Genomic DNA, 24,560 nt, shown 5'->3' with positions numbered 1-24,560 from the left:
TTAGAATAATCTCTTTTAGATTTATGGAAATTTATGAAAATGATTAGATTTGGTTGAAGATACATTCACTGTATTCTATTGTAATTGTTTTAATGTTGATATACCGCTAATTGCGGAGTTTCAATCTATTTGCATTAGCCGGAGTCTGGAGTTCAACACGTAGGGACGACTATACGTAAACTGCGTAGGTTTATATGTAGCTACGTAAACGGCGTAATTCCATTAACCTTGACCCGTCATATCTAATCCCCCGTCGCTTGATTAACACGTCAGCGAGGGAGAGACCAGCGTCCCACGCTGCAAGCTCCGGACTCCGCTATCATGAAATGTTAGTAAGACTATATAAAGTGTTGTTTGTTCATGTCCATTTATGCTTGAAAAAGGCGCTGATATTAGTGCCGAAACACGTTGCAAAAGCTCTATATGTTTTTTATGTACAAAATGTACAATTAAATATACTTTATTATGTATTGTGGAGACTTGCTAGATTCCCTTTTTTGGATCGCAAGACCCCGAAGAAAGAGCGCAGAAGGAGCTTTTTATTTGTTCTTTAATACTTATATATACACTAATATATAAGTAATCAAGTATTATCTTGGTTAGTTAGTTCTTTCTATCTGAAACTCCCAGCCTTTCTCCTCATATGGTCATGTGATCTCAGTTCTGACCCGCTCAGATCTACTTGTGTTTATGTGTTCAGTTTCTAATCAGTTTCTCAATCAGCTTAACTCCTGTGTGATGATATTACATGGCGTGTACCATACATGCTCTTCACAGGGGAGCACAGACACTTCTATCACAGTTACTGATGATGATTAGAGGCCCCTGTCAGACAATTATAATAGAGGAGATCACAGCTCATCCTCCTAACTGTATACTTATGATCTGTAGCTTATTTAGGTGAATAAGGAATGTAATGGCAGTGTTTTACCTTCAGCAGAGATGGTACAGTCTTTTGCTGCTCATGTGATGCATCATGAGATTGATGTGAAAGAAAAATATCAGCATCAAATTGGTGTCTGATAAACATCAGACAGGAGGCTGCACTGCATGGAAGTGACAGCAATTTACATAACGGAGACTACAGAGTTATTGCAGGATTATTGGGAGAGCACAGGGGGTATGTTCCCTCAGAACTCCACCACCTTGGGTACCTAGGGAGCTTCTACCCCCTTCCATTCCTCTTTGGATGAATATTATTTCCAGCCAAGTAGGAGTAAAAAGGTGGCCATGCATGTGTGTAGCACTTTTAAATTCTAAGGAAGTCGCCAACTTGGCTGTCTCCATAACTTACACACCTTCAGCCACACACAAGACCACTATTCCAATATGTGGCAGAGACAGATCATCTGTGAGCTCAACTTTAGCCCAAACCTATGCAAAATGATAAATAGATCAAATACCATTGATAGATTGCAGGAATGAGCATTGCCTGTCCTTGATACATGTGTTACCTCATTTCAAACGTTTGTTGTGGTTGCTATGGATTGTATTTGTATGTCCAAATTGTCTGCAGAAGCTTAAAGGGGTTATCCCGCGCCGAAACGGGTTTTTGTTTTTTTTCAACCCCCCCCCCCCGTTCGGCGCGAGACAACCCCGATGCAGGGATGTACAGAAAGCTTACCGGAGCGCTTACCTTAATCCCCGCGCTCCGGTGACTTCTATACTTACCTGTGAAGATGGCCGCCGGAATCCTCTTCTTCCGTGGACCGCAGCTCTTCTGTGCGGTCCATTGCCGATTCCAGCCTCCTGATTGGCTGGAATCGGCACGTGACGGGGCGGAGCTACACGGAGCCGGCATCCTGCACGAAAGGCTCCATAGAAGAAAGCAGAAGACCCGGACTGCGCAAGCGCGGCTAATTTGGCCATCGGAGGCCGAAAATTAGTCGGCACCATGGAGACGAGGACGCCAGCAACGGAGCAGGTAAGTATAAAACTTTTTATAACTTCTGTATGGCTCATAATTAATGCACAATGTACATTACAAAGTGCATTAATATGGCCATACAGAAGTGTATAGACCCACTTGCTGCCGCGGGACAACCCCTTTAAGTGCAATAAAAAACTGTGAAACTAACTTAGTAGTGGTAATCTTGTAAGTAGAACCTCCCTCAGATGAGCGAGTCTGAGAAAATTTGCTTCCTCTGGATTTCATTGCAGACCAAATTTTCTATTAACTTCTTAAGGATCAGAGTGTTTTGGCCATGTGGTGGTTTTACTGCCCTAGTTTTTTTTCTTTAGATACCAAAATTATTTTTGTTGTGTTTTTTTCCTATGATATATTGGTCCATTTTTACGTTGTGTTGGGGTTAAATAACTAAAAAAAAAGATTTTTCTGTAAATGTATAGTTTATTTATAAAATTAGTATATTTACACTAAAATAAAGTAGGAGAATGGGCTCCTCATCTTGTTTCAGAGGTTTTGATAATTTAAATAGTCTCGGATTACAGCACACATATGGCGACGGTTTTGGTTGGCTAGGGTAATTTTCTGTAATATATATATATTTTTTTTTTTTTTTATTCTGTAATTTTTTTTTTACTTATTTTTGTAAAACTTTTTTTTACCATCTGTGATGCCCATGATGATATATAAGACTTCTGGGGGACATTCAAGTTGTTTGGGTTTTTTTTAATTTCACATTTTTTCACTGTAGCTGGGGCATCCATTGGAGCCGCATCCATAAGAACCCTAGTTACAAGGAAAACATTCCCTTGTAGTGACAGTAGTCACTAACAAAGCTGATTTGGGTCTGCTAGAACCCTGCAGCACTGCTGGGACAGAGCGCTCGCAGCAGTCATATGATCGCCGGTTCGCATAGCGGGACAAACTCCTGCTTTCACTTTTTAGTATATAGCGCTTATTGAATGCTATGTAGTCTGGAAAGGAGAAGGAAGAAGTGTTTAAAAACCGCTTCTTCCTTCTCCACCGAGTCCTCAGCTGTGTCGGAGAGCCGAAGACCCGCCCTGCTTGTGCTTGATTGTAGGAGCAGAGGCATTAATCCCTTCCTGCGTTTCTCTTATTGGCCTGGATTAAAGCCCAGGACCAAGCGCCGTATATTTACCATGCTTGGTCCTTAAGGGGTTAAAGACATTGCAAACAGAAAGGAATTACGCTGTAGGATGAAGCCAAATCCACAGCTGAAGAATTTCACACTGAAATCTGCAAGTCTAACTGTGGATTTTGATGCAAAATTGCAGGCAGGTTTTAAGCCATTTTCAATTCCACATCAAAATCTGTAGGTTGCCATCAGATTTTGGTGTGGAATTTATCGCAGTGTGTCTTGCGGTCTATTCCATCCTGTGTGAAAGATCCCTTATAGAACTGCATTTCCACCATATGAAGGGGACCAAAGTGCCGATCTGTGTTATAGGATTCCAGCCTCTATTGTTTTATACCCAGGCAACATATGAAAATCTGTGCATTTTCACTGCACCAAGAAAGCAAATGTTCACAGATCGGTACATTTCTATCTCAACTGTACTAAAATAATTAATAATCGACATTGTATATATTATGTAAACAATGTGTATATTATTCTATTATCTCTCTGTGATGGAAGATGTTGCTTTAATTTCTATTCTAGAGAGCTGAACAGCTATCTAGTATTCTCCAGGAAATAACAACCTCTCAGAAGTTCAAGAGCTTTCAACTTAGTTACTTTGAAAATCTGTATCAAAAAGGTAAAACTTGCCAAATGCACTTAATGTAACATTAATTGAATGAACCAGCAAATACTATTACCCATTCATAAGGCCTGTTTTTTGTATGCACAAAAAATACAGTAAAATACGATGAAGCATGCGCAAATATGCTGTGCAAAAACCCACACAAATATGCTTACACTCATGTGAATCTTGCCAAAAGAAAACAATGTGTTTCACACATTTCCTATATAGGGATATGGAGCATGCTGGTAAAACCTGGGTATCACCTGTATATAATTATATATGTACAGCTGGTGTACGTTATATATCTCCCTGTATATAGTGATATGGACTGTGCTGGTATAACCTGGGTATCACTTGTATATAATTATATATGTACAGCTGGTTTACGTTATATATCTCCCTGTATATAGTGATATGGACTGTGCTGGTATAACCTGGATATCTGCTGTATATCATTATACATGTACAGCTGGTATAAGTTGTACATCCTGTATATAGTAATATGGAGCATGCAGGTTTGACCTGGATATCTCCTGAATATAATTATACATGTACAGCTGGTATAAGTTATATATCTCCCTGTATACAGTTGAAATAAACTCAGTGAAACACTGAGGGAGAAAAAGATAATGTGGGGTCGGTGCTACTTTAAAGATCTTATTTTAAGTAATTGCAAACATGACAAAAGTCACTTACTTAGGGAGGGGTTTTCCCAGGATATCTCCTGTATATAATTACTTATGTACAGCTGGTATAAGCTATACACCTTGTTTATATAGTTATATGGACCAGGCTAGTATAACCTGGGTATCTTCTGTATATAATTATATATGTACAGCTGATATAAGTTAGGCTTTTTTCACACGAGTGCCTATCAGCCGGCCGTTTTTACGGCTGGCCGATATACGCTACGTTGGGGGCGAAACACCTGGTGAATGGGCGCACAAATCAAACTTTGTGTGCCCGTTCATATGGCCTGGTGAGGCCAAATGCGTCGACCTCACAGGCCATCTCCCTCCCCTCCCCTCCCTCCCCATAGCAAGCTTACCTGTCTTCCTTCCCGCTCTGTCTGTGCAATGGGAGGGGGCTGGACAGGGGTGAAGCTAAGCGCCGGTCCGCCCCGCCTCCTTCCATTAATGGCTATGGACAAGGGGTGGGGAGAGGGTGGGCGCTTAGGTCCACCCATGTGCCGCCCCTTGTCTACAGCCATCAATGGGAGGAGACGGGGCAGATCAGCACTTAGCTCCGCCCCCTCCCATTGCACCAAACGAGCTGGGAGGAAGACAGGTAAGCCTGCATGGGGAAGGGGAGGAGAATAGAGGGAGCGAGTTTAGCAGCCACTCTACTAAAATCCCTTCCACCTGCGGCCGCTGCCATGGGCGCCCATAGAAGCCCATGCAGCGGCCGACGTATTCCGGCCCAAACATAGTTTTAGAACTAATAAGCCCATGTGATCTGATACATTGGAATCAACCGTGAAAACAGCCGGCCGATATGCGCTCGTGTGAAAGAAGCCATATATATATATATATATATATATATATATATATATATATATATATATCCCTGTATACAGTGATATGGAGCATGCTGGTATAACCTGGGTATCGCCTGTATATAATTGTATATGTACAGCTGGTATAACCTATATTAGCTATACATATGTGATTATATACAATACATACCTTGTTACACCGCATGATTGTATTGCCAAGTTTTTTGTGTTTGAGTTTCTGATACGCCTTTCAAGAAGGACAAGGAGTTAAATCTAAGACAATTTTATTACTAAAATGAGCTGTAATACAGTTGCATATAGTAAGTGATATCGCGTGTGGAGATGAGCGTACGTACTCGTCTGAGCTTGATGCTCGGGCGAATATTAGCGTGTTCGGGATGCTCGTTACTCGTAACGAGCACCACGCGGTGTTCGGGTTACTTTCACTTTCCTCTCTGAGACGTTAGCGCGCTTTTCTGGCCAATTGAAAGACAGGGAAGGCATTACAACTTCCCCCTGTGACGTTCAAGCCCTATACCACCCCCCTGCTGTGAGTGGCTGGGGCGATCAGATGTCACCCGAGTATAAAAGTCGGCCCCTCCCGCGGCTCGCCTCAGATGCCGTGTGAGTTAGCTGAGGGAAAGTGCTGTTCTATTGGAGTTGCTGTAGGGAGAGTATTTGTAGTGAGTGTAGGCTTCAAGAACCCCAATGGTCCTTCTTAGGGCCACATCTACGTGTGTGCAGGCTGCTGTTAGCAGTGGAGAATTTTTTTTTTTCCTCAAAATCGGCAGTGCAGAGCATTGCAGCCGGCATTAGGGACAGAAGTGGTGCTTAGGCAGGGAGAGTGTTAGGAGTGAGTGTAGCCTTCAAGAACCTCAACGGTCCTTTCTAGGGCCACATTTAACTGTGTGGAGTACTGTGCAGGCTGCTGTTAGCTGTGTTGCTTTTTTTTTTTTTCTGAAAATCGGCGGTGCAGAGCATTGCACCCTGCATTGATACTACAGGCACAGAATTGTGTAGGCAGGGCCACAACACAGTTATTAGTCATTGAATAGGCACAGTGGGCCTATCCTTTTAAACAAAAGGGAAAAAAGTATATTTGCCCTGCCTCTGTCAGTCCTAAGAGCTCTGGGTACGTGTGTGCTGCGTGGAGAACGTTAAAAAATCAGACGCAACCAGCTACGGTTGAGTGCAGCCTTGCGCCAATTTCTTTCCTGCCTGGGAAATACCTGCTCTGCCACAGTTAATAACTCTGCAACAGTAAAGTTCTGTGACACTTTTGCAGGGCCGCAACACAGTGTCAGTTATTCAACTTATTATTCAGTGAATAGACGCAGTGGGCCTATCCTTTTAAACAAAAGGGAAAAAAGTATATTTGCCCTGCCTCTGTCAATCCTAAGGGCTCTGGGTACGTGTGTGCTGCGTGGAGAACGTTAAAAAATCAGACGCAACCAGCTACGGTTGAGTGCAGCCTTGCGCCAATTTCTTTCCTGCCTGGGAAATACCTGCTCTGCCACAGTTAATAACTCTGCAACAGTAAAGTTCTGTGACACTTTTGCAGGGCCGCAACACAGTGTCAGTTATTAAACTTATTATTCAGTGAATAGACGCAGTGGGCCTATCCTTTTAAACAAAAGGGAAAAAAGTATATTTGCCCTGCCTCTGTCAGTCCTAAGGGCTCTGGGTACGTGTGTGCTGCGTGGAGAACGTTACAAAATCAGACGCAACCAGCTACGGTTGAGTGCAGCCTTGCGCCAATTTCTTTCCTGCCTGGGAAATCAAATCACTGGTAATACAGCATGCTGAGGGGTAGGGGTAGGCCTAGAGGACGTGGACGCGGGCGAGGACGCGGAGGGCCAAGTGAGGGTGTGGGCACAGGCCGAGCTCCTGATCCAGGTGTGTCGCAGCCGACTGCTGCGGGATTAGGAGAGAGGCACGTTTCTGCCGTCCCCACATTCATCGCCCAATTAATGGGTCCACGCGGGAGACCTTTATTAGAAAATGAGCAGTGTGAGCAGGTCCTGTCCTGGATGGCAGAAAGTGCTTCGAGCAACCTATCGTCCAGCCACAGTTCTGCGCCGTCCACTGCTGCAAATCCGAATCCTCTGGCTGCTGCTCCTCCTTCTTCCCACCCTCCTCACTCCACTACAATGACACATGCTCAGGAGCGGGAAGACTCCCAGGAACTGTTCTCGGGCCCCTGCTCAGATTGGGCAGCAGTGGTTCCTCTCCCACCAGAGGAGTTTATCGTCACTGATGCCCAACCATTGGAAAGTTCCCGGGGTCCGGGGGATGAGGCTGGGGACTTCCGCCAACTGTCTCAAGACCTTTCAGTGGGTGAGGAGGACGATGACGATGAGACACAGTTGTCTTGCAGTGAGGTAGTAGTAAGGGCAGTAAGTCCGAGGGAGGAGCGCACAGAGGATTCGGAGGAAGAGCAGCAGGACGATGAGGTGACTGACCCCACCTGGTGTGCAACGCCTACACAGGACAGGTCTTCAGAGGGGGAGGCACGGGCAGCAGCAGGGCAGGTTGCAAGAGGCAGTGCGGTGGCCAGGGGTAGAGGCAGGGCCAGACCGAATAATCCACCAACTGTTTCCCAAAGCACACCCTCGCTCCATGCCACCCTGCAGAGGCCGAGGTGCTCTAAGGTCTGGCAGTTTTTCACCGAGACGCCTGACGACCGACGAACAGTGGTGTGCAACCTTTGTCGCACCAAGATCAGCCGGGGAGCCACCACCAACAGCCTCACCACCACCAGCATGCGCAGACATATGATGGCCAAGCACCCCACAAGGTGGGACGAAGGCCGTTCACCGCCTCCGGTTTGCACCGCTGCCTCTCCCCCTGTGCCCCAACCTGCCACTGAGATCCAACCCCCCTCTCAGGACACAGGCACTACCGTCTCATGGCCTGCACCCACACCCTCACCTCCGCTGCCCTCGGCCCCATCCAGCAATGTCTCGCACCGCACAGTCCAGCCGTCGCTAGCGCAAGTGTTGGAGCGCAAGCGCAAGTACGCCGCCACGCACCCGCACGCTCAATCGTTAACCGTCCACATAGCCAAATTTATCAGCCTTGAGATGCTGCCGTATAGGGTTGTGGAAACGGAGGCTTTTTAAAGCTATGATGGCGGCGGCGGCCCCGCGCTACTCAGTTCCCAGTCGCCACTACTTTTCCCGATGTGCCATCCCAGCCCTGCACGACCACGTCTCCCGCAACATTGTACGCGCCCTCACCAATGCGGTTAGTGGCAAGGTCCACTTAACAACGGACACGTGGACAAGCACAGGCGGGCAGGGCCACTACATCTCCCTGACGGCACATTGGGTGAATTTAGTGGAGGCTGGGACAGAGTCAGAGCCTGGGACCGCTCACGTCCTACCCACCCCCAGAATTGCGGGCCCCAGCTCGGTGGTGGTATGTTCGGCGGTGTATGCTTCTTCCACTAAAACACCCTCCCCCTCCTCCTCCTCCTCAACCTCTGTCTCGCAATCTAGATGTGTCAGCAGCAGCAGGACGTCGCCAGCAGTCGGTGTCGCGCGGCGTGGCAGCACAGCGGTGGGCAAGCGTCAGCAGGCCGTGCTGAAACTACTCAGCTTAGGAGATAGGAGGCACATGGCCCACGAACTGCTGCAGGGTCTGACAGAGCAGACAGACCGTTGGCTTGCGCCGCTGAGCCTCCAACCGGGCATGGTCGTGTGTGACAACGGCCGTAACCTGGTGGCGGCTCTGCAGCTCGGCAGCCTCACGCACGTGCCATGCCTGGCCCACGTCTTTAATTTGGTGGTTCAGCGCTTTCTGAAAAGCTACCCACGCTTGTCAGACCTGCTCGTAAAGGTGCGCCGGCTCTGCGCACATTTCCGCAAGTCCCACACGGACGCTGCCACCCTGCGCACCCTGCATGTATGAGCAGCGTAGAGCGATAGTGGAATACCAACTCCAACATGGGCGGCGTAGTGGGAGTCAGCCTCCTCAATTCTTTACAGAAGAGTGGGCCTGGTTGGCAGACATCTGCCAGGTCCTTCGAAACTTTGAGCAGTCTACCCAGGTGGTGAGCGGCGATGCTGCAATCATTAGCGTCACCATTCCTCTGCTATGCATCTTGAGAAGTTTCCTGCAAACCATAAAGGCAGCCGCTTTGCGCTCGGAAACAGAGGCGGGGGAAGACAGTATGTCGCTGGATAGTCAGAGCACCCTCCTGTCTATATCTCAGCGCGTTCAGGAGGAGGAGGAGGAGCATGAGGAGGATGAGGAGGAGGGGGAAGAGACAGCTTGGCCCACTGCTGACGGTACCCATGCTGCTTGCCTGTCATCATTTCAGCGTGTATGGCCTGAGGAGGAGGAGGAGGAGGAGGATCCTGAAAGTGATCTTCCTAGTGCGGACAGCCATGTGTTGCGTACAGGTACCCTGGCACACATGGCTGACTTCATGTTAGGATGCCTTTCTCGTGACCCTCGCATTACACGCATTCTGGCCACTACGGATTACTGGGTGTGCACACTGCTCGACCCACGCTATAAGGAGAACCTTCCCACTCTCATTCCCGAAGAGGAAAGGGGTTCGAGAGTGTTGCTATACCACAGGACCCTGGCGGACAAGCTGATGGTAAAATTCCCATCCGACAGCGGTAGTGGCAGAAGGCGCAGTTCCGAGGGCCAGGTAGCAGGTGAGGTGCGTAGATCGAGCAGCATGTACAGCCCAGGCAGTGCAACAGTCTTTAAGGGCCTGGACAGCTTTATGGCTCCCCAGCAAGACTGTGTCACCGCTCCCCAGTCAAGGCTGAGTCGGCGGGAGCACTGTAAAAGGATGGTGAGGGAGTACGTAGCCGATCGCACGACCGTCCTCCGTGACGCCTCTGCCCCCTACAACTGTCGAAGCTGGACACGTGGCCTGAACTAGCGCTGTATGCCCTGGAGGTGCTTGCTTGTCCTGCGGCTAGCGTCTTGTCGGAAAGGGTGTTTAGTGCGGCTGGGGGAATCATCACAGATAAGCATACCCGCCTGTCAACCGACAGTGCCGACAGGCTAACACTCATCAAGATGAACAAAGGCTGGATTTCCCCAGACTTCTCTTCTCCACGAGCGGACAGCAGCGATACGTAAGCAATACGTAGGCTGCACCCGCGGATGGAAGCTACGTTCTCTCTCACCATCCAAAACGGGGACATTTCTGCTTCATCAATTTGTGTCTAATATTCCTCCTCCTGCTCCTCCTCCTGAAACCTCACGTAATCACGCTGAACGGGCAATTTTTCTTAGGGCCACAAGGCTCACTCATCTAATTTTTCGAACCAATTTTTATATGTTTCAATGCTCTTAAAAGCGTTGAAACTTTAACTTGAACCAATTTTTCGTTAAACTGGGCTGCCTCCAGGCCTAGTTACCACTTAAGCCACATTAACCAAAGCGATTAATGGGTTTCACCTGCCCTCTTGGTTGGCCATGGCCAATTTTTTGGATGTACATTAGTACTGTTGATACAGCAATTTTTGTGGGCCCTCGCCTACAGTGTAATCAAATGAATTTTTAGCCCACCTGCATTACAGCTGACGTTACATCCGCTGTGTTGGGCAATGCAATGGGATATTTTTATGTACCACCGGTGGGTTCCAGGGAGCCACCCATGCTGTGGGTCCACAGGGAATTATAAATGCATCTGTTTCCACTTGTAAAGAACCCCAGTCAGACTGGGGCATGCAGTGTGGGCCGAAGCCCACCTGCATTAAGCACGACATTACTACCTCAGCTGTGTTAGGCAATGCAATGGGATATTTCTATGTACCGCCGGTGGCTTCCTGGCACCCAGCCATGCTGTGGGTCCACAGGGAATTATAAATGCATCTGTTTCCACTTGTAAAGAACCCCAGTCTGACTGGGGCATGCAGTGTGGGCCGAAGCCCACCTGCATTAAGCACGACATTACTACCTCAGCTGTGTTGGGCAATGCAATGGGATATTTTTGTGTATCGCCGGTGGGTTCCAGGGAGCCACCTATGCTGTAGGTGCACACGGAGTTTAACCTACATGTGTCCACTTGTAAAGAACCCCTGTCTGACTGGGGCATGCAGTGTGGGCCAAAGCCCACCTGCATTAAGCACGACATTACTACCTCAGCTGTGTTGGGCAATGCAATGGGATATTTCTATGTACCGCCGGTGGCTTCCTGGCACCCACCCATGCTGTGGGTCCACAGGGAATTATAAATGCATCTGTTTCCACTTGTAAAGAACCCCAGTCTGACTGGGGCATGCAGTGTGGGCCGAAGCCCACCTGCATTAAGCACGACATTACTACCTCAGCTGTGTTGGGCAATGCAATGGGATATTTCTATGTACCACCGGTGGCTTCCTGGCACCCACCCATGCTGTCGGTCCACAGGGACTTCACAATAGGGAGTTGTACCTGCCTGTGTCTATGAATTAAAAAGCCCGGTCTGACTGGGGCATGCAGAGACACCTTGACAGAATGAATAGTGTGTGGCACATAGGTTCCCCATTGCTAGGCCCACGTGTGCAGCTCCTGATGGCGGTGGCACAGGATTCTATTTCTCATTGCTTCTGTACAGCATTGTGGGCTATCGCCCCGCCCCTTTTAAAGAGGGTCGCTGCCTAGCCATGCCAACCTCTGCAGTGTGTGCCTGCGGTTCCTCCTCATGGCAGACGCACTTCTAAATAGACATGAGGGTGGTGTGGCATGAGGGCAGCTGAAGGCTGCGCAGGGACACTTTGGTGTGCGCTGTGGGGGGGAGGGGGGGGCGGTTGGGCAGCATGTAAGCCAGGAGAAGTGGCAGTGGAGTGTCATGCAGGCAGTGATTGTGCTTTGTTGGAGGTAGTGTGGTGCTTAGCTAAGGTATGCCATGCTAATGAGGGCTTTTCAGAAGTAAAAGTTTTTGGGAGGGGGGGGCCCCACTCTTGCCGCTCTTGTGGCTTAATAGTGGGACCTGTGAACTTGAGATGCAGCCCAACATGTAGCCCCTCGCCTGCCCTATCCGTTGCTGTGTCGTTCCCATCACTTTCTTGAATTGCCAAGATTTTCACACAAGGAAACCTTAGCGAGCATCGGCGAAATACAAAAATGCTCGGGTCGCCCATTGACTTCAATGGGGTTCGTTACTCGAAACGAACCCTCGAGCATCGCGAAAAGTTCGTCCCGAGTAACGAGCACCCGAGCATTTTGGTGCTCGCTCATCTCTAATCGCGTGCAATAATTTCTAGCAAAGGTTAAATACTTACGCATCACTAAAGGTCGTTCCAAGCATCATCAGTAAGACACTGGCATATGCTTTTCTTGGGCAGCTGTAAGGTAATCTAGCACTACTGTACGTTGGTTAATATCTACAATCAATTAAGCTTGAATTGCATTCGTTTGATTAAGACAGCCCCAATACTGTGAAAATCTGATCATCTTGATAGTGTTTATCTTTCACTAACTAATCCCAATTTATAGTATGAGTGGGGAAATAAACAATCGTGTTACCCCATAGACATTACATAAGGCTTACCATTCATGACAGACCGACATGCGGTAACATAAAGGTGTCAGTGTAAGCCTAATAGGGGTACAAAGGCCTGTATGCTTAAGAAGGAACCATTTGTATGACTTGATCTCCTCCACTTATAAACACAACGGGCATAGAGGAGAACACTCTAGGGGCATCAGTACATATTCAACGATTTTTCAGTTATTCTGCATCATCAAATGCAACAAGTACTTCATGATTTTTAACAAACTTATTGTTTCAATCATCTTTCAACACATAATTGAGTCAGTGTGTGTACGGCAGCACATTACAATAGTGACAAGAGTCTTTTTCCCGTTCAAGAGCGAGGACTCTTGCAGTGGCTGGCATGTGTCCAGTTGTCTTTTCCTTCCAATTTGATTGAAGTGGCAGTCATCAACTGGATCTGGTATGGTCCATTACATCTCAGTTCTAAACTTTTTCCGATATGTCCTTTTGAGGACAACCCAGTCACCTGAAAGCAAAACTATGCAACTCCTCTTTTGAATCTGGATCTAAAATCGAGAAAAATACACATTTGTAAGTGACAATTAACTCCTGACATAAAGCACTCACATGGGAAGTGAGATCCTCATGCTGGGACTGGAGAACGTATAGGCCCATTATGGGGGCCCTAATCAAACAAAACTTCGTAGGGGCTCAACTCAGTCTTACAATTAGGCACAGGTCTGACTGAGTTAAGGGCTAAGAAAACGTGTACCTCTATTATTTTCTATGACATCTGGTACACAATGTACAAATTACTTCATTCAATATATATTTTTTAATTTTTCAAGCCACAGCTCTAGCTGACGTAAGAAGAGGTCTATGCAAATCAAAATACACTTCAAAACACCTACTTTTTCTAGCTGTATGTAGTCATCCTGCAGTTTCTGAAGTGAATAGTCTGGACTTGGAGTAACAGTAAGAAGGTACATTGATCAATTGGCCTGGGTTGCGACTGACGCATACTATGCAGCCCTGTACACATTGGGTGGCAGCAGTGTTGAACCCTGGGGCAAATCAAGCAGAAGACACTATACCTTGCATTACCTCCTTGCATTGATGCATTACCACCATAGCACCTCTGGTACATGCGCAAAAACTTGTTGCAATTAGAAGGAGGAATTGTCATTACAATCTGCTACTATTAGAACTGCACAAGTGGTGGATGACTGCTGATTCATTAAGGGCCTAATACCATTTGGGGTATATTCAAATACTGCTTATATCACTGTAAGCATGTCTGTCCCTAATAGGTCTCTGACATCAAAATCTACCCACATTTTAAATGTGACACACTTTAAATAAACCCTTATTACTAATTTAATTCTGTTTGTAATGTGCCTATCAAGCTTGTCAAGTATATAATTATCTTATTTTAGCAGCATAATTTAATAGTATTTAGATAGGTAGAACCCAACACATTGGACACTTAATATACTTGTATTGTGCATGCACCAATCCATACATACATACATACACACTCCGCCCAAATAGAGATTCACTTTGTCTCTCTGCTAGACTGGTCTTCGTTGAGGAGGGGCAAACTAATTTCATATTCTTCTTCCTACCCTTTCCATCCATCACCTAGCTCCACTCCTTGTGGTCTGGCCAATTGCCCGAGTAGGTTTTTCCCATTCTAACTCTAACCATTTGACGGCACACACTATATAGAACACTCATACACACACAAAGAAAAATTCACAAACTAACAGATCCCTATTATTTATGAACAGAACTGACAAGTATTACATCACAGGTTTTCAATTCGCATGTTTTATAGAGACAAACTTAAATCTCTGTACAGGAACATCCTTTCAATTCAACCTCCTTATAATTTTCTGCACACGTTTTCTGTGACATTTTTAACTTATCCACTTTTTTAATATTATTTGGGCATAATTCTATGAAGCAGTAATACAAATTCTCATATAATTCTCTGAAGCTGACAAACCCTCCCTTCAGGAGTCACCTTATCTTTTAGGAAAAGCAAAAAGAAATAAAAAACCATAACTGTTTCTAGTTGAGACTCCACAGAAGAAAGTCTTCTCCCCTTACAAACTGCAAATCTGCAGTACATAATTATTCATTCATACATAGACAGAGAGTGAATAAACCACAGCCAAAAAGGCCTTACCGCGGTTTGATGTGTTTGTCCACCATCGGTCATCTTCATCTCATTCAAGTATTTACAGACCACCTAAATCGGTATGCCCTTGGGCTGCTTGCTTTATTTGTTGAAGCTGTGCTTTCACATCAGCATAAAAATCCTCAAACCCAGTGCGGTTGGTTGTGCCGGTGACACAGAAGGAGGGGGAGCTCTCCCACTGCGCCACCGCTGTGGAATTTGTGGATGCTTTACAGTTATTATTTTAAGATTCCTGTTTGTTGCAATCTCACTTTTTGTAAAGATTCCTCATATCACCATCCCATTTATCTGGATCCCAGTTCACTCCAGCTTCGGCTTTAGCCAATGCCACCTTATGCCTATTAACCCTTTCCAATCCACTGACTGACGTCCAAAGACATTCTGATTGAAGGCTGTACAGCTCCGATGTCGGAAGATGTCCGGCAGGGTATTCTTACTGTATATTACTGGCCGCTCTGTTGTTGGGGGGCCTCTCCAGCATGTCCCATAGCCAGCAGATGGCACCATTGTATAATGGCAGAAAGAGCAAGCCCCCTAGGAAACCCTGAATCCAAAATTGGATTGCAAAGAGTTAACTCTACCTCTCCTCTTTCTGTGTTTGTATTGAACCACTCTCACTGCTGCCGTCTCAGCCACATACTGGTACCCATCACATCCATTAACAACTGATTTTGACACTGTGCTAAAGTAATAGCGGCACTCACATTACATAGTTTTTCTAACTCTTGCAACCTGTATCAACAATCTTCCCTTCTCCTCAGAGTGTGCTTGATATACAGACAACAAAATCCACCAACGTCTACCATCATTTGTAGCTTTCACTTTCTGCAAACAGGCAACATCCACTGCCTCTGCATTTTTCAAACAATTGTCTCATGGCTCACTTAAATCAACATTGCAATCACTTAGTGGCCCAAATATTATAGGGAGCCTACTCTCATCGCAGAACCTCAACAGATTTACTTGCAACCTCTTTCTTTTTAAAGAGTAACATGTTTTACGCAATTTCACACTATATGCTGGATTGTCAGACAGAGTCTCTTAAATTCCATATTATTGGAATTTTGCGAAAAATTATCTGAACCTTCTGCGTATCCTGCCAAGACTATGCCAAATTATGTATTGTCAAGTTTTTTGTGTTTGAGGTTCTGATACGCCTTTAAAGAAGGACAGGGAGTCAAATGTAACGCATTTTGTTAATACTATGAGCTGTAATACAGTTACATATAGTAAATGATATCGCATGCACTTTTGCAATAATTTCTAGCGAACGCTAAGTACTTATTTACTTACTTACGCATCACCAAGGGCTGTTACAAGCATCATCTGTCTGGGCATCAGCTGGGGAAGCGCCAGCAAAGACAGAAAACCCTTGGGAAATTCACAACACCGGCGGACGTCTCCGGCCATTGATACAGAGCTTCTAACTCAATTGAGGCTCCCCAGCTTATTTTACACGCAAACCAAGTGCTTATGTATCACTGCTGATGTGCTGTTTACTAAAACCATCACACCTGATAGTGGCCATTAACCAGTTGGGAGGGAGTCAAGATCACCAGACTTAAGCCTCAGACAAGAATGCCACTATGCCCGATGCTTTCAAGGTCCCAGGAAATCTACAACAAGTTACCTACAAAGACTAGTTTATAGAAAGTATATACATGGCTGAGACTATACAAAATGGAGGCCACAAATAGCCATCTTAATCACTATTATTGCAATAGTCTATTCCCTTACTTCTCTATTAGACACTGCCGGCCTGATCAATCACGCGGCTGGCAGTGCACTGATATACTGCAGTTGTGACAAGTCACAACTGCAGTCTTGCAGTAGAAGGGAGGAGCATCACCCGGAGCCGACCCATGTGCCGTGCCACTAAGACAGTATATGGTGGGGGCCCAACGGACATCCTAGTTAAGGGGCAATTGCGACCCCTGTGACCCTAGGGGTATACTAGTGCATCTCCACATCTTGGCTAAGAGCAGGTCTAGGTCTACAGGAGTTTGCAGGCTTTACAGGGGCATTATTTTGAGGTGGGAACATGGGATCTTATGAATGATTGCCATAAAACCAAATGAACCCTCATTGAAATAATACACCAGACACCAATTTTAGGGGATTAAAGGCCACAGTATTTTATTAAAGGGTTCCCAAAGGGGAGTTTTTCTCCCAACACCATTCACCATAATCCAAATATAACCATAAACCAAATATCAATCACCGTGTAATAACTTAAAGCAAGACGTAGTCTTCCAGACTCAAATAACCATGTAATAACTTAAATGAGGGCTTTGTTTTCCAGACTTGAGTCCACATACCAGTCAATAAATTTAGACATCAAATCCACCCACATTAGTGAGCAATGTCCCACTTAATCGAATACTGCAACAGCATAAATCAAAAGAGGATAGAGGGGTGGGGGAGCTTTCACTTGAACTCTTCAACTGCTGATGAATCACTGAACTCCAAACTTCTTATAGCTCCTCTCCTTCCCGTCGTCTTACCGCCGTTTAAACAGACCAAGTTGCTAGGCCAGCTGTTCCTCTCCTGTTCTTCCAGCCATTTTCACCTTGGCCAATTCGACCCTGTTGTCAAGCCAGCTGGGGTAGATATTCGGGAATCTTCCATGGATAAACTCAAGCACAAGGTTGGATACCTAAAACCCACATTATTGAGGGTATATTTTGAAGACACCATTAAATACTCAGACCCCATGCCGCTTTTCTGCCATTCAGGCTTTTTTTGTCTTTCAGACTTACAGTGGGGGAATTATCACTGTGTTGGGGACTGAGCTAAGCCACTGTATTTAAGCCTACCATGTAGTAACAAATGTCTTATAGCTATGCCAACTCTAGTTTTTATTCTTTTGCAGGGAATAAGTCTATTACCTCATGCCCATAATCCTTAGAGGCTCTAGCTATTACTCTGGTTCTCTTTAGCAACCCAGCGGCCAGTGTCTCATTTGAAAAATACTGAAGAGCCTTATCCATGAAGTGAAGTTGTGCCAGAGAGGGAGCAAGCTGAATTGTAGCACCATGCCCATGAGCCTTTAGCTATACCACTGAGGCAGGGGTGTAACTAAAGGGGGTGCAGAGGTAGCAGTCGCTATCAGGCCCAGGAGCCTTAGGGGGCCCAAATGCCCCCCTGTTACATACCAAGAAACCAGTATTATAAATGGCACATGGTAGAGGGGGGCCCTGTTACAGATTTTGCATTGGGGCCCAATGACTCCAATTTATGCCTCTGCCTGGAGTTGATAAGAGTATATATTAGGGCATTTTGCATGCAAAATACACAGAGAATAGAACCCATTAATTTCAATAGGTTTGTCCTCATCTCCTTTTTTTGTGTACGCATTTTGCACATATGAAAAAAAGCAGCATGCTCTTCTTTTGTGCAGATTTGCATACCAAAGACCCCCATAGAATTCTATGGGGGTTGCACGAATGTGCGCACAATATGCAAGGAGATGTGCAATGTGCTGCACAATTTCATGGGACAAAACACATCTGGAGCTCCTTAGGCTAAATAGCCATTTAAATTGGGATGTGTCAGAGTCCTGCTCACAAAAACCCATGCCTTGTGTGCAAAAAAAGACTTGTTCACAGTGCAAATACATATGCCCATGTAAAGCCGCACCCTGGACCAGATAATACCTATTAAGGTCCATTCACACACACAGATATCTTTCAAAAGATTGAAAGATCAGCAATCGTTTTGCATAAAAGTACTAATAGGCACTAATTGTTATTAGTACCTTTCAGCTTTATTTGCATGCAAATGAGCTTCTGGGGGCTGTAACAGAACTCAGCAGGAGGCTGTATTGTTCAGGGGTGGGCTCCCATTGGAGAATTCAGCACCATGGACAGCAGACATCACATGCAGTCCTGCTAATCAGCTGTTCTGTCAGCCAGGATGAGAAATGAGAACAGCTGTAACAATGTTATCAGCTGTTATCAGATCTCTGCTGGCAGAACACAGTGTGAGGTCCTGCTATTCAGGCTGATTGAAGGCCCATTTAGATACAAAAACTGTCTTTTAAGGATAATCGTTGTGTCTAACTGCATTGACATCGTGCACTTTTCATTAAGCCGTCACTCATCGATGTCTTTCAGCATGCTGAAAGACAGCGATCAGCCTTATCAGGGTTTCACAGCGGGATACAACTGATACTATTGTTTCAGCTGTATCCCGCTCCCTGATGACAGTCTGGGTATGAAAAACAGAGCGGTCCACTTCAGTTCTTCATACCCTGCTTGGAGCGCTCGGCTGTATAACAAGCGGGCGCTCTGAGCGGGGAACATCTGGATGCAGAAGACAAGCGGCCCTGCTTGTCTTCTGCATGCTCCTCTCAGAGTGCAAGGTGATAACTTAACATTTAAGTGATCATCTTGCGCTGTAAATGACACAACGATTATCGCTCAAAACACATCTTTTGATCGATAATCATCATGTCTAAACGGGCCTTTAGACACAACGATTATCGCTTGAAATTCGCTCAGAAGCCATCGTTTAAGCGATAATCGTTGTGTCTATCTTGCGCTCGTCATGAAGTTTTCGTTAAAGATTCGCTCATCATTGTCTTTCAGTCCGCTTAAAATCCGTTGCTTGGCTGTTTGCTTATTGTTTGATTAAAATGCCATTCGTTCAGTCGTCTAGCAATTTGAGGGGAGCTTTCAATGCAAACACTACACAACTATAATATAACGACTGAAAAGCCCGACAATTTCCAACAATTTTGGTTAGGTTAAAAACGTCCGTCTTTAAAAGTAAAACCATCACTCACTTTTATCGTTATAACAAATTTCGAGCAATAATCTATGTGTCTAAATGGGGCTGAACGAGGGTTTTCAAGCAGAACTGAAAGATGGGCACATTTAGACACAAAGATTATTGCTCAAAAGACGGCTTTTGAGCAAATTTTGAGCGATAATCATTGTGTCTAAATGGGGCTTTTCACCTTGCCAGAAGACAAAAACAGGATCTAAGGATTTACAGATCTTGGAAAATGAAGCCATGAGGTCCTCTGGCAGCAGGCAGCTTACACTTGATATATGCTGTCAATTGTATGCATGTTTTAGGACATTCTGCCTCTTTTAGAATATTTTTCCTTATTTCATCTTTTTTCAAATGGATTTTAACCAACAATTTTGTTTCAGCATATTTTGTGCTTTAGAAAAAAAAAAAGCTTAGCTTTTATCTCGGAGGTAGAGAGATATATTACCGTCTTAAGTCTCTGGGATATAACTTGCCAGGTCACTGGTTTAGAAATATTTCAGAGAGGTGCCCTCATATTTCATTCCACCCCCTCCGTGTCCCCTCGCCAAAAGACATTACTTGTACAAAAGAGCCTGTTTATTTTTACCCATAAGGCTTCTACATTTGCATTAAACGTTATGGTTTGACTATGTAAGGATTAAAGTTAACCTGCTAATGCTTCTCCGCGCTCTGTTCCCCCACCCGGATGTCTAGAAGTGTTTGCATTCAGCCTTGCTTAATGGTACAGAACTGGAATTAGAATATTTCATAGAGCTGGAATGTATTCTTGTTCTCTTACATCACTTTGAAGTGCAATAAGCATTATTTTACAATAATTTACAGCTATTTATGCTCGCTGGGTTTATGGTCATAAATATGTTTAATCCAAATAATATCTTGCAGTATTCCCTTTGGAAATGGATCTTATTTCTTGTAACCTGTTCTTCTGGTTGTGTTTGGTCTTACGATGTAGTTCATTAGCAATAAACTATACCAGAGGGTATAAAGGATGTGAATATGACATATTTTCTGTACAGAAATGCAAATAATGCAATTTCCAGCTGACTTTGTGCCTCCTTGGTATGAAACGTGCCGGCAGTCCATTAAGAGGTGTCATTGTCACGACACTGGAATTAGCTCTAAGTTTCCAGTGAAGAAATACTTCTTATAAATGTTCTCATAAAACAGTCTGATCTAGTATTAGGCATTCACTAATAGAGTAAATGGCAGCATATGCGGATGTAAATAGTGCAAAAAAGTCCTTTATTGCCCCATCACATGAAAAGCGACGTTTCGGCCGTGATGGCCTTCCTCGAGCTTGAGGAAGGCCATCACGGCCGAAACGTCGCTTTTCATGTGATGGGGCAATAAAGGACTTTTTTGCACTATTTACATCCGCATATGCTGCCATTTACTCTATTACTGGATTACGATTTTGGAGCCCTTCTGGTTTGGTCTCCTATTTTGGCGCTGCATCTCTCTAGCCTGACCCATAACTGGGGCGACCTCTGTGCTGCGGGTGAGAACCTTACTTTTCTAGTATTAGGCATTGGGAGTTCATTTATTAGCCTATCTTCACTCTATAGCACACATGCCAAACACAAGGCCTGCAGGCCTATCTGGCCCACCACCCCATTTTATGTGGCCCACCGGCTGTACCGCAACCTCACCCGGCCTGCAGTAGCGGTCTGGAGGCAGTGCAGAGTCTGTGAACACTGACCTCTTCCCCTCAGGGTCTGCATACTGCATCCTGTATGCAGTGCAAACACTGACGGGAAAGGTCAGCAATGGTTGCCGCCGGACTGGAACTACAGGCTGGGTGAGTGGAATTCCGGTAGGGATGCTACCTGGCTAGAGGCCAATAGGGGTGGGGGAGTGGGTCGCTATTAGTACTGGGACTATAATGAGGGTCACTCGTTACTACTGGGGCTAATATGGGGATCACTACTACTACTGGGGCCACTATGTAGAACAGTGTATACGGGGGGGGGGGGGGTCACTATTACTACTGGGGCTACTATGGCATCACTATTATTACTGTGGTTACTGTGGGGATGATCACTACTACTACTAGGAACACTATGGGGTACACTATTACTAAGGGATCATTATTACTATTGGTGCCCTGCTTTATTTGATAACAGAACTGGTGAAGGGGAGAGGGGGAAGTCGGACCTTGGAGCAGAGGACACCAGCAGTTGAGAGAGTGGGAAGACAATGCTGGTTCCTCTCCTCTGCCAGCTCACAGAGTACACTGCTGAGCGGGCGCTGCCTGACTTTCTTTCACACCCAGATAGTTTCCTGCCACTACCATGAAGAAGTAATGACGAGCCACCAAGGAGCAAACATTCTCTGTTGGGGGGCAGTACAGCTTGTGCGCTGGGAGATGTAGTCTTGCTGCTGCAGGTCTGTACACTTTGGGTGTTTTGCTGACGAGCTGCAGCTGCACTTAAACAAAAGCCAATTGTTGTGATGGACTGCACAGGGGGAGAGACTGAAAAATACTAGGGGAATGCGGCGCCTGGAAAAGTCTTGTCCTAGTCCCAGTGCCCAAATTATGGTATGTGTGATCTTTCTAATCTTCGAGGGGGCCACAATTTCTAAGGAGTCCTGATCTGCCCCTAGCAGACCTTATCTCACAGAAATATGTTTTCACAAACTACATGGATAAAACATGCATGTTAAGTAGCCTTCACATGGTCAAGAAAATCGCGCCAGATTTGTGCGTTGCGAGACACACACATCTCACACAAATATGAACCCCATTCTCTGAATGGGATCATATACATTAACCTTTTTTTTCCCTGCATCGCAGTGTGAAGAAAAAAACGTGACCCGTCCTATCTTTGGCTGTTCCCCCAGAACATTTCACCCATTGTTTTCAATGGGGCAGGAAAAAAAACTTTGCATGATGTGCAAGATACATGCAATGAAACAATGGGAAACACTTGCCGATCTGCGGAAGATCACTACTAAAGTGATGGGAGGCTTTTCTGACACAAAAAGGTGAAGACAATGCATGGTCGCAAGCGCGATATCAAGCCTGGTTTCACACCCAGATATCCCGCTCGCCCATGTGAAATAAGCCGAAGGACAGAGAAACGCGGACCAATATCACGCTTGTCAATATGCGTTTTTCCCATGGGTGCAAGGCGTTTTTGCTTTACTTCTTTGAAATTGCAAACCTTCGGCACATGTTTCATGCCCATCGGAGGACCGGCACATGTTTCCCATTGATTTCAATGGTGAGCAGCACATCGTACTCACATTCACATCGCACGGCATGCAGTGTGTTTGACAAAGGAAACGAAAAAATAGGACATGCAGCGATTTTTTTACCGTGCAGCATCGCTCAGTTACATCATGGAGCTTTGGGGTTTGTATGGATGGAGACTGGGGGAGGTGGGAGGCAATCCCATTGGGATGAGATTGCCTTCTGAAAGCCCCCAGAGCTGCCATTGCAGATTGCCTATTAAGCCATGCCTGTGGTGTGGCTTAATAGATTGCCTGTCAGATGGCAGTATAATGTAATACTATATTACATTATACTGCATGACCAATCAAAGCATTGCAAGTTCCTGTCCCCTATGGAGTCTAAAAAAATTGAATAATCAGTTTTTTAAAGTTTTATTAATTTTAAAAAAACTTAACCTCCCCCTTTTTCCATATTCATAATTAAAAATATATAAATATAAAAACCAAAAGCATATTTGGTATCATTGCATCCATAAAATTCTGATCTATCAAAGTAACGGATTATTTACCCCACGTGGTGAATGTCGTCAGAGAAAAAAAATACACAACGTTGGAAATGTGCGTTTTTTTGGTCACCCCGTTTCCAAGAAAAAAATGTAATAAAAAGCGATCAGAAATTGATACATACTTTAAAACAGTACCAATAGAAACTAAAGGACATCACTAGAGATGAACAAGCGTACTCGTCTGAGCTTGATACTCGTTCGAGTATTAGGGTGTTCGAGATGCTCGTCACTCGAGACGAACACCACGCGATGTTCGAGTTACTTTCACTTTCATCTCTGAGACATTTGTGTGTTTTTCTGGCCAATAGAAAGACATGGAAGGCATTACAACTTCCTCCTGTGATGTTCCAGCCCTATACCACCCCCCTGCAGTGAGTGGCTGGGGAGATCAGGTGACACCCGAGTATTAAAATCTGCCCCGCCCGCGGCTCGCCACAGATGCATTCTGACAGAGATCAGGGAAAGTGCTGCTGATGCTGCTGCTGCTATAGGGAGAGCGTTAGGAGTTATATTAGGCTTCAAGAACCCCAACGGTCCTTCTTAGGGCCACATCTGACCGTGTGCAGTACTGTTGAGGCTGCTTTTAGCAGTGTTGCACAATTTTTTTTGTATATCGGGCGTGCAGACCATACCGTCCTCAGTCTGCAGTCATTGTACAGAGTATAGGGCCAGTACTGGCGAGGCAGGGACAGTGGTACAGGGAAAGAGATATACAGGCTATATAGGCAGTGGGCTTTTTCAAAAAAATTGGAGAAAAATACTGCATTTGTGCTGCCTGTGACCGTCTTCAGTGTACTGCGTCTCTGCTGGGGGTAGTAGTCCTAATTAATACGCAGCTAAGCGTTACAGCAGGCTTGCACAAAATTGTTTCCTGGCTCTGCTGTCTCCGTTACATCACCGCCGTCATCCCGCCAGAGGGAAACAGTATACATAATATACGCTGCCTACAGTATCTGTCTGCTGTATCAGCTCAGCATTTAAAAAAATAGAAGCAAAATACTTAAGGTCTACTAGTGGCCTTTGGCCACTTGACTGCTTCTGCGCTGTGAATTCCACTAGCTCAGTCATACGCACCTATATCTCACTGCAGGCGTGCGCTAAATTGTTTTCTGGCTCTGCTGTGCGTTCCGTAAGCGAAGTCAGCCTCCAACCACAGGCCAATAAGCGGCACATTTAATTACAGCGTTCTGTTTCTGCTTTACTCGTAATACACCATGCTGA

General features: G+C 45.5%; 1 protein-coding gene across 1 annotated transcript in view; it reads left to right on the top strand.

The window, feature by feature from the left end:
• Positions 1 to 24,560, top strand: part of AOAH (acyloxyacyl hydrolase) — a 110,403-nt gene that overhangs the window by 65,130 nt on the left and 20,713 nt on the right. Inside the window, exon 12 of the mRNA XM_066585465.1 lies at positions 3,588 to 3,684. Within this exon, the coding sequence (XP_066441562.1) occupies positions 3,588 to 3,684 (97 nt within the window). The remainder of the gene's footprint in view (positions 1 to 3,587; positions 3,685 to 24,560) is intronic.

This window comes from Eleutherodactylus coqui, chromosome 12 (assembly GCF_035609145.1).
Source record: "Eleutherodactylus coqui strain aEleCoq1 chromosome 12, aEleCoq1.hap1, whole genome shotgun sequence".
In the NCBI taxonomy this organism is placed as follows: domain Eukaryota; kingdom Metazoa; phylum Chordata; class Amphibia; order Anura; family Eleutherodactylidae; genus Eleutherodactylus; species Eleutherodactylus coqui.
This window is presented reverse-complemented; position numbering and strand designations above follow the sequence as displayed.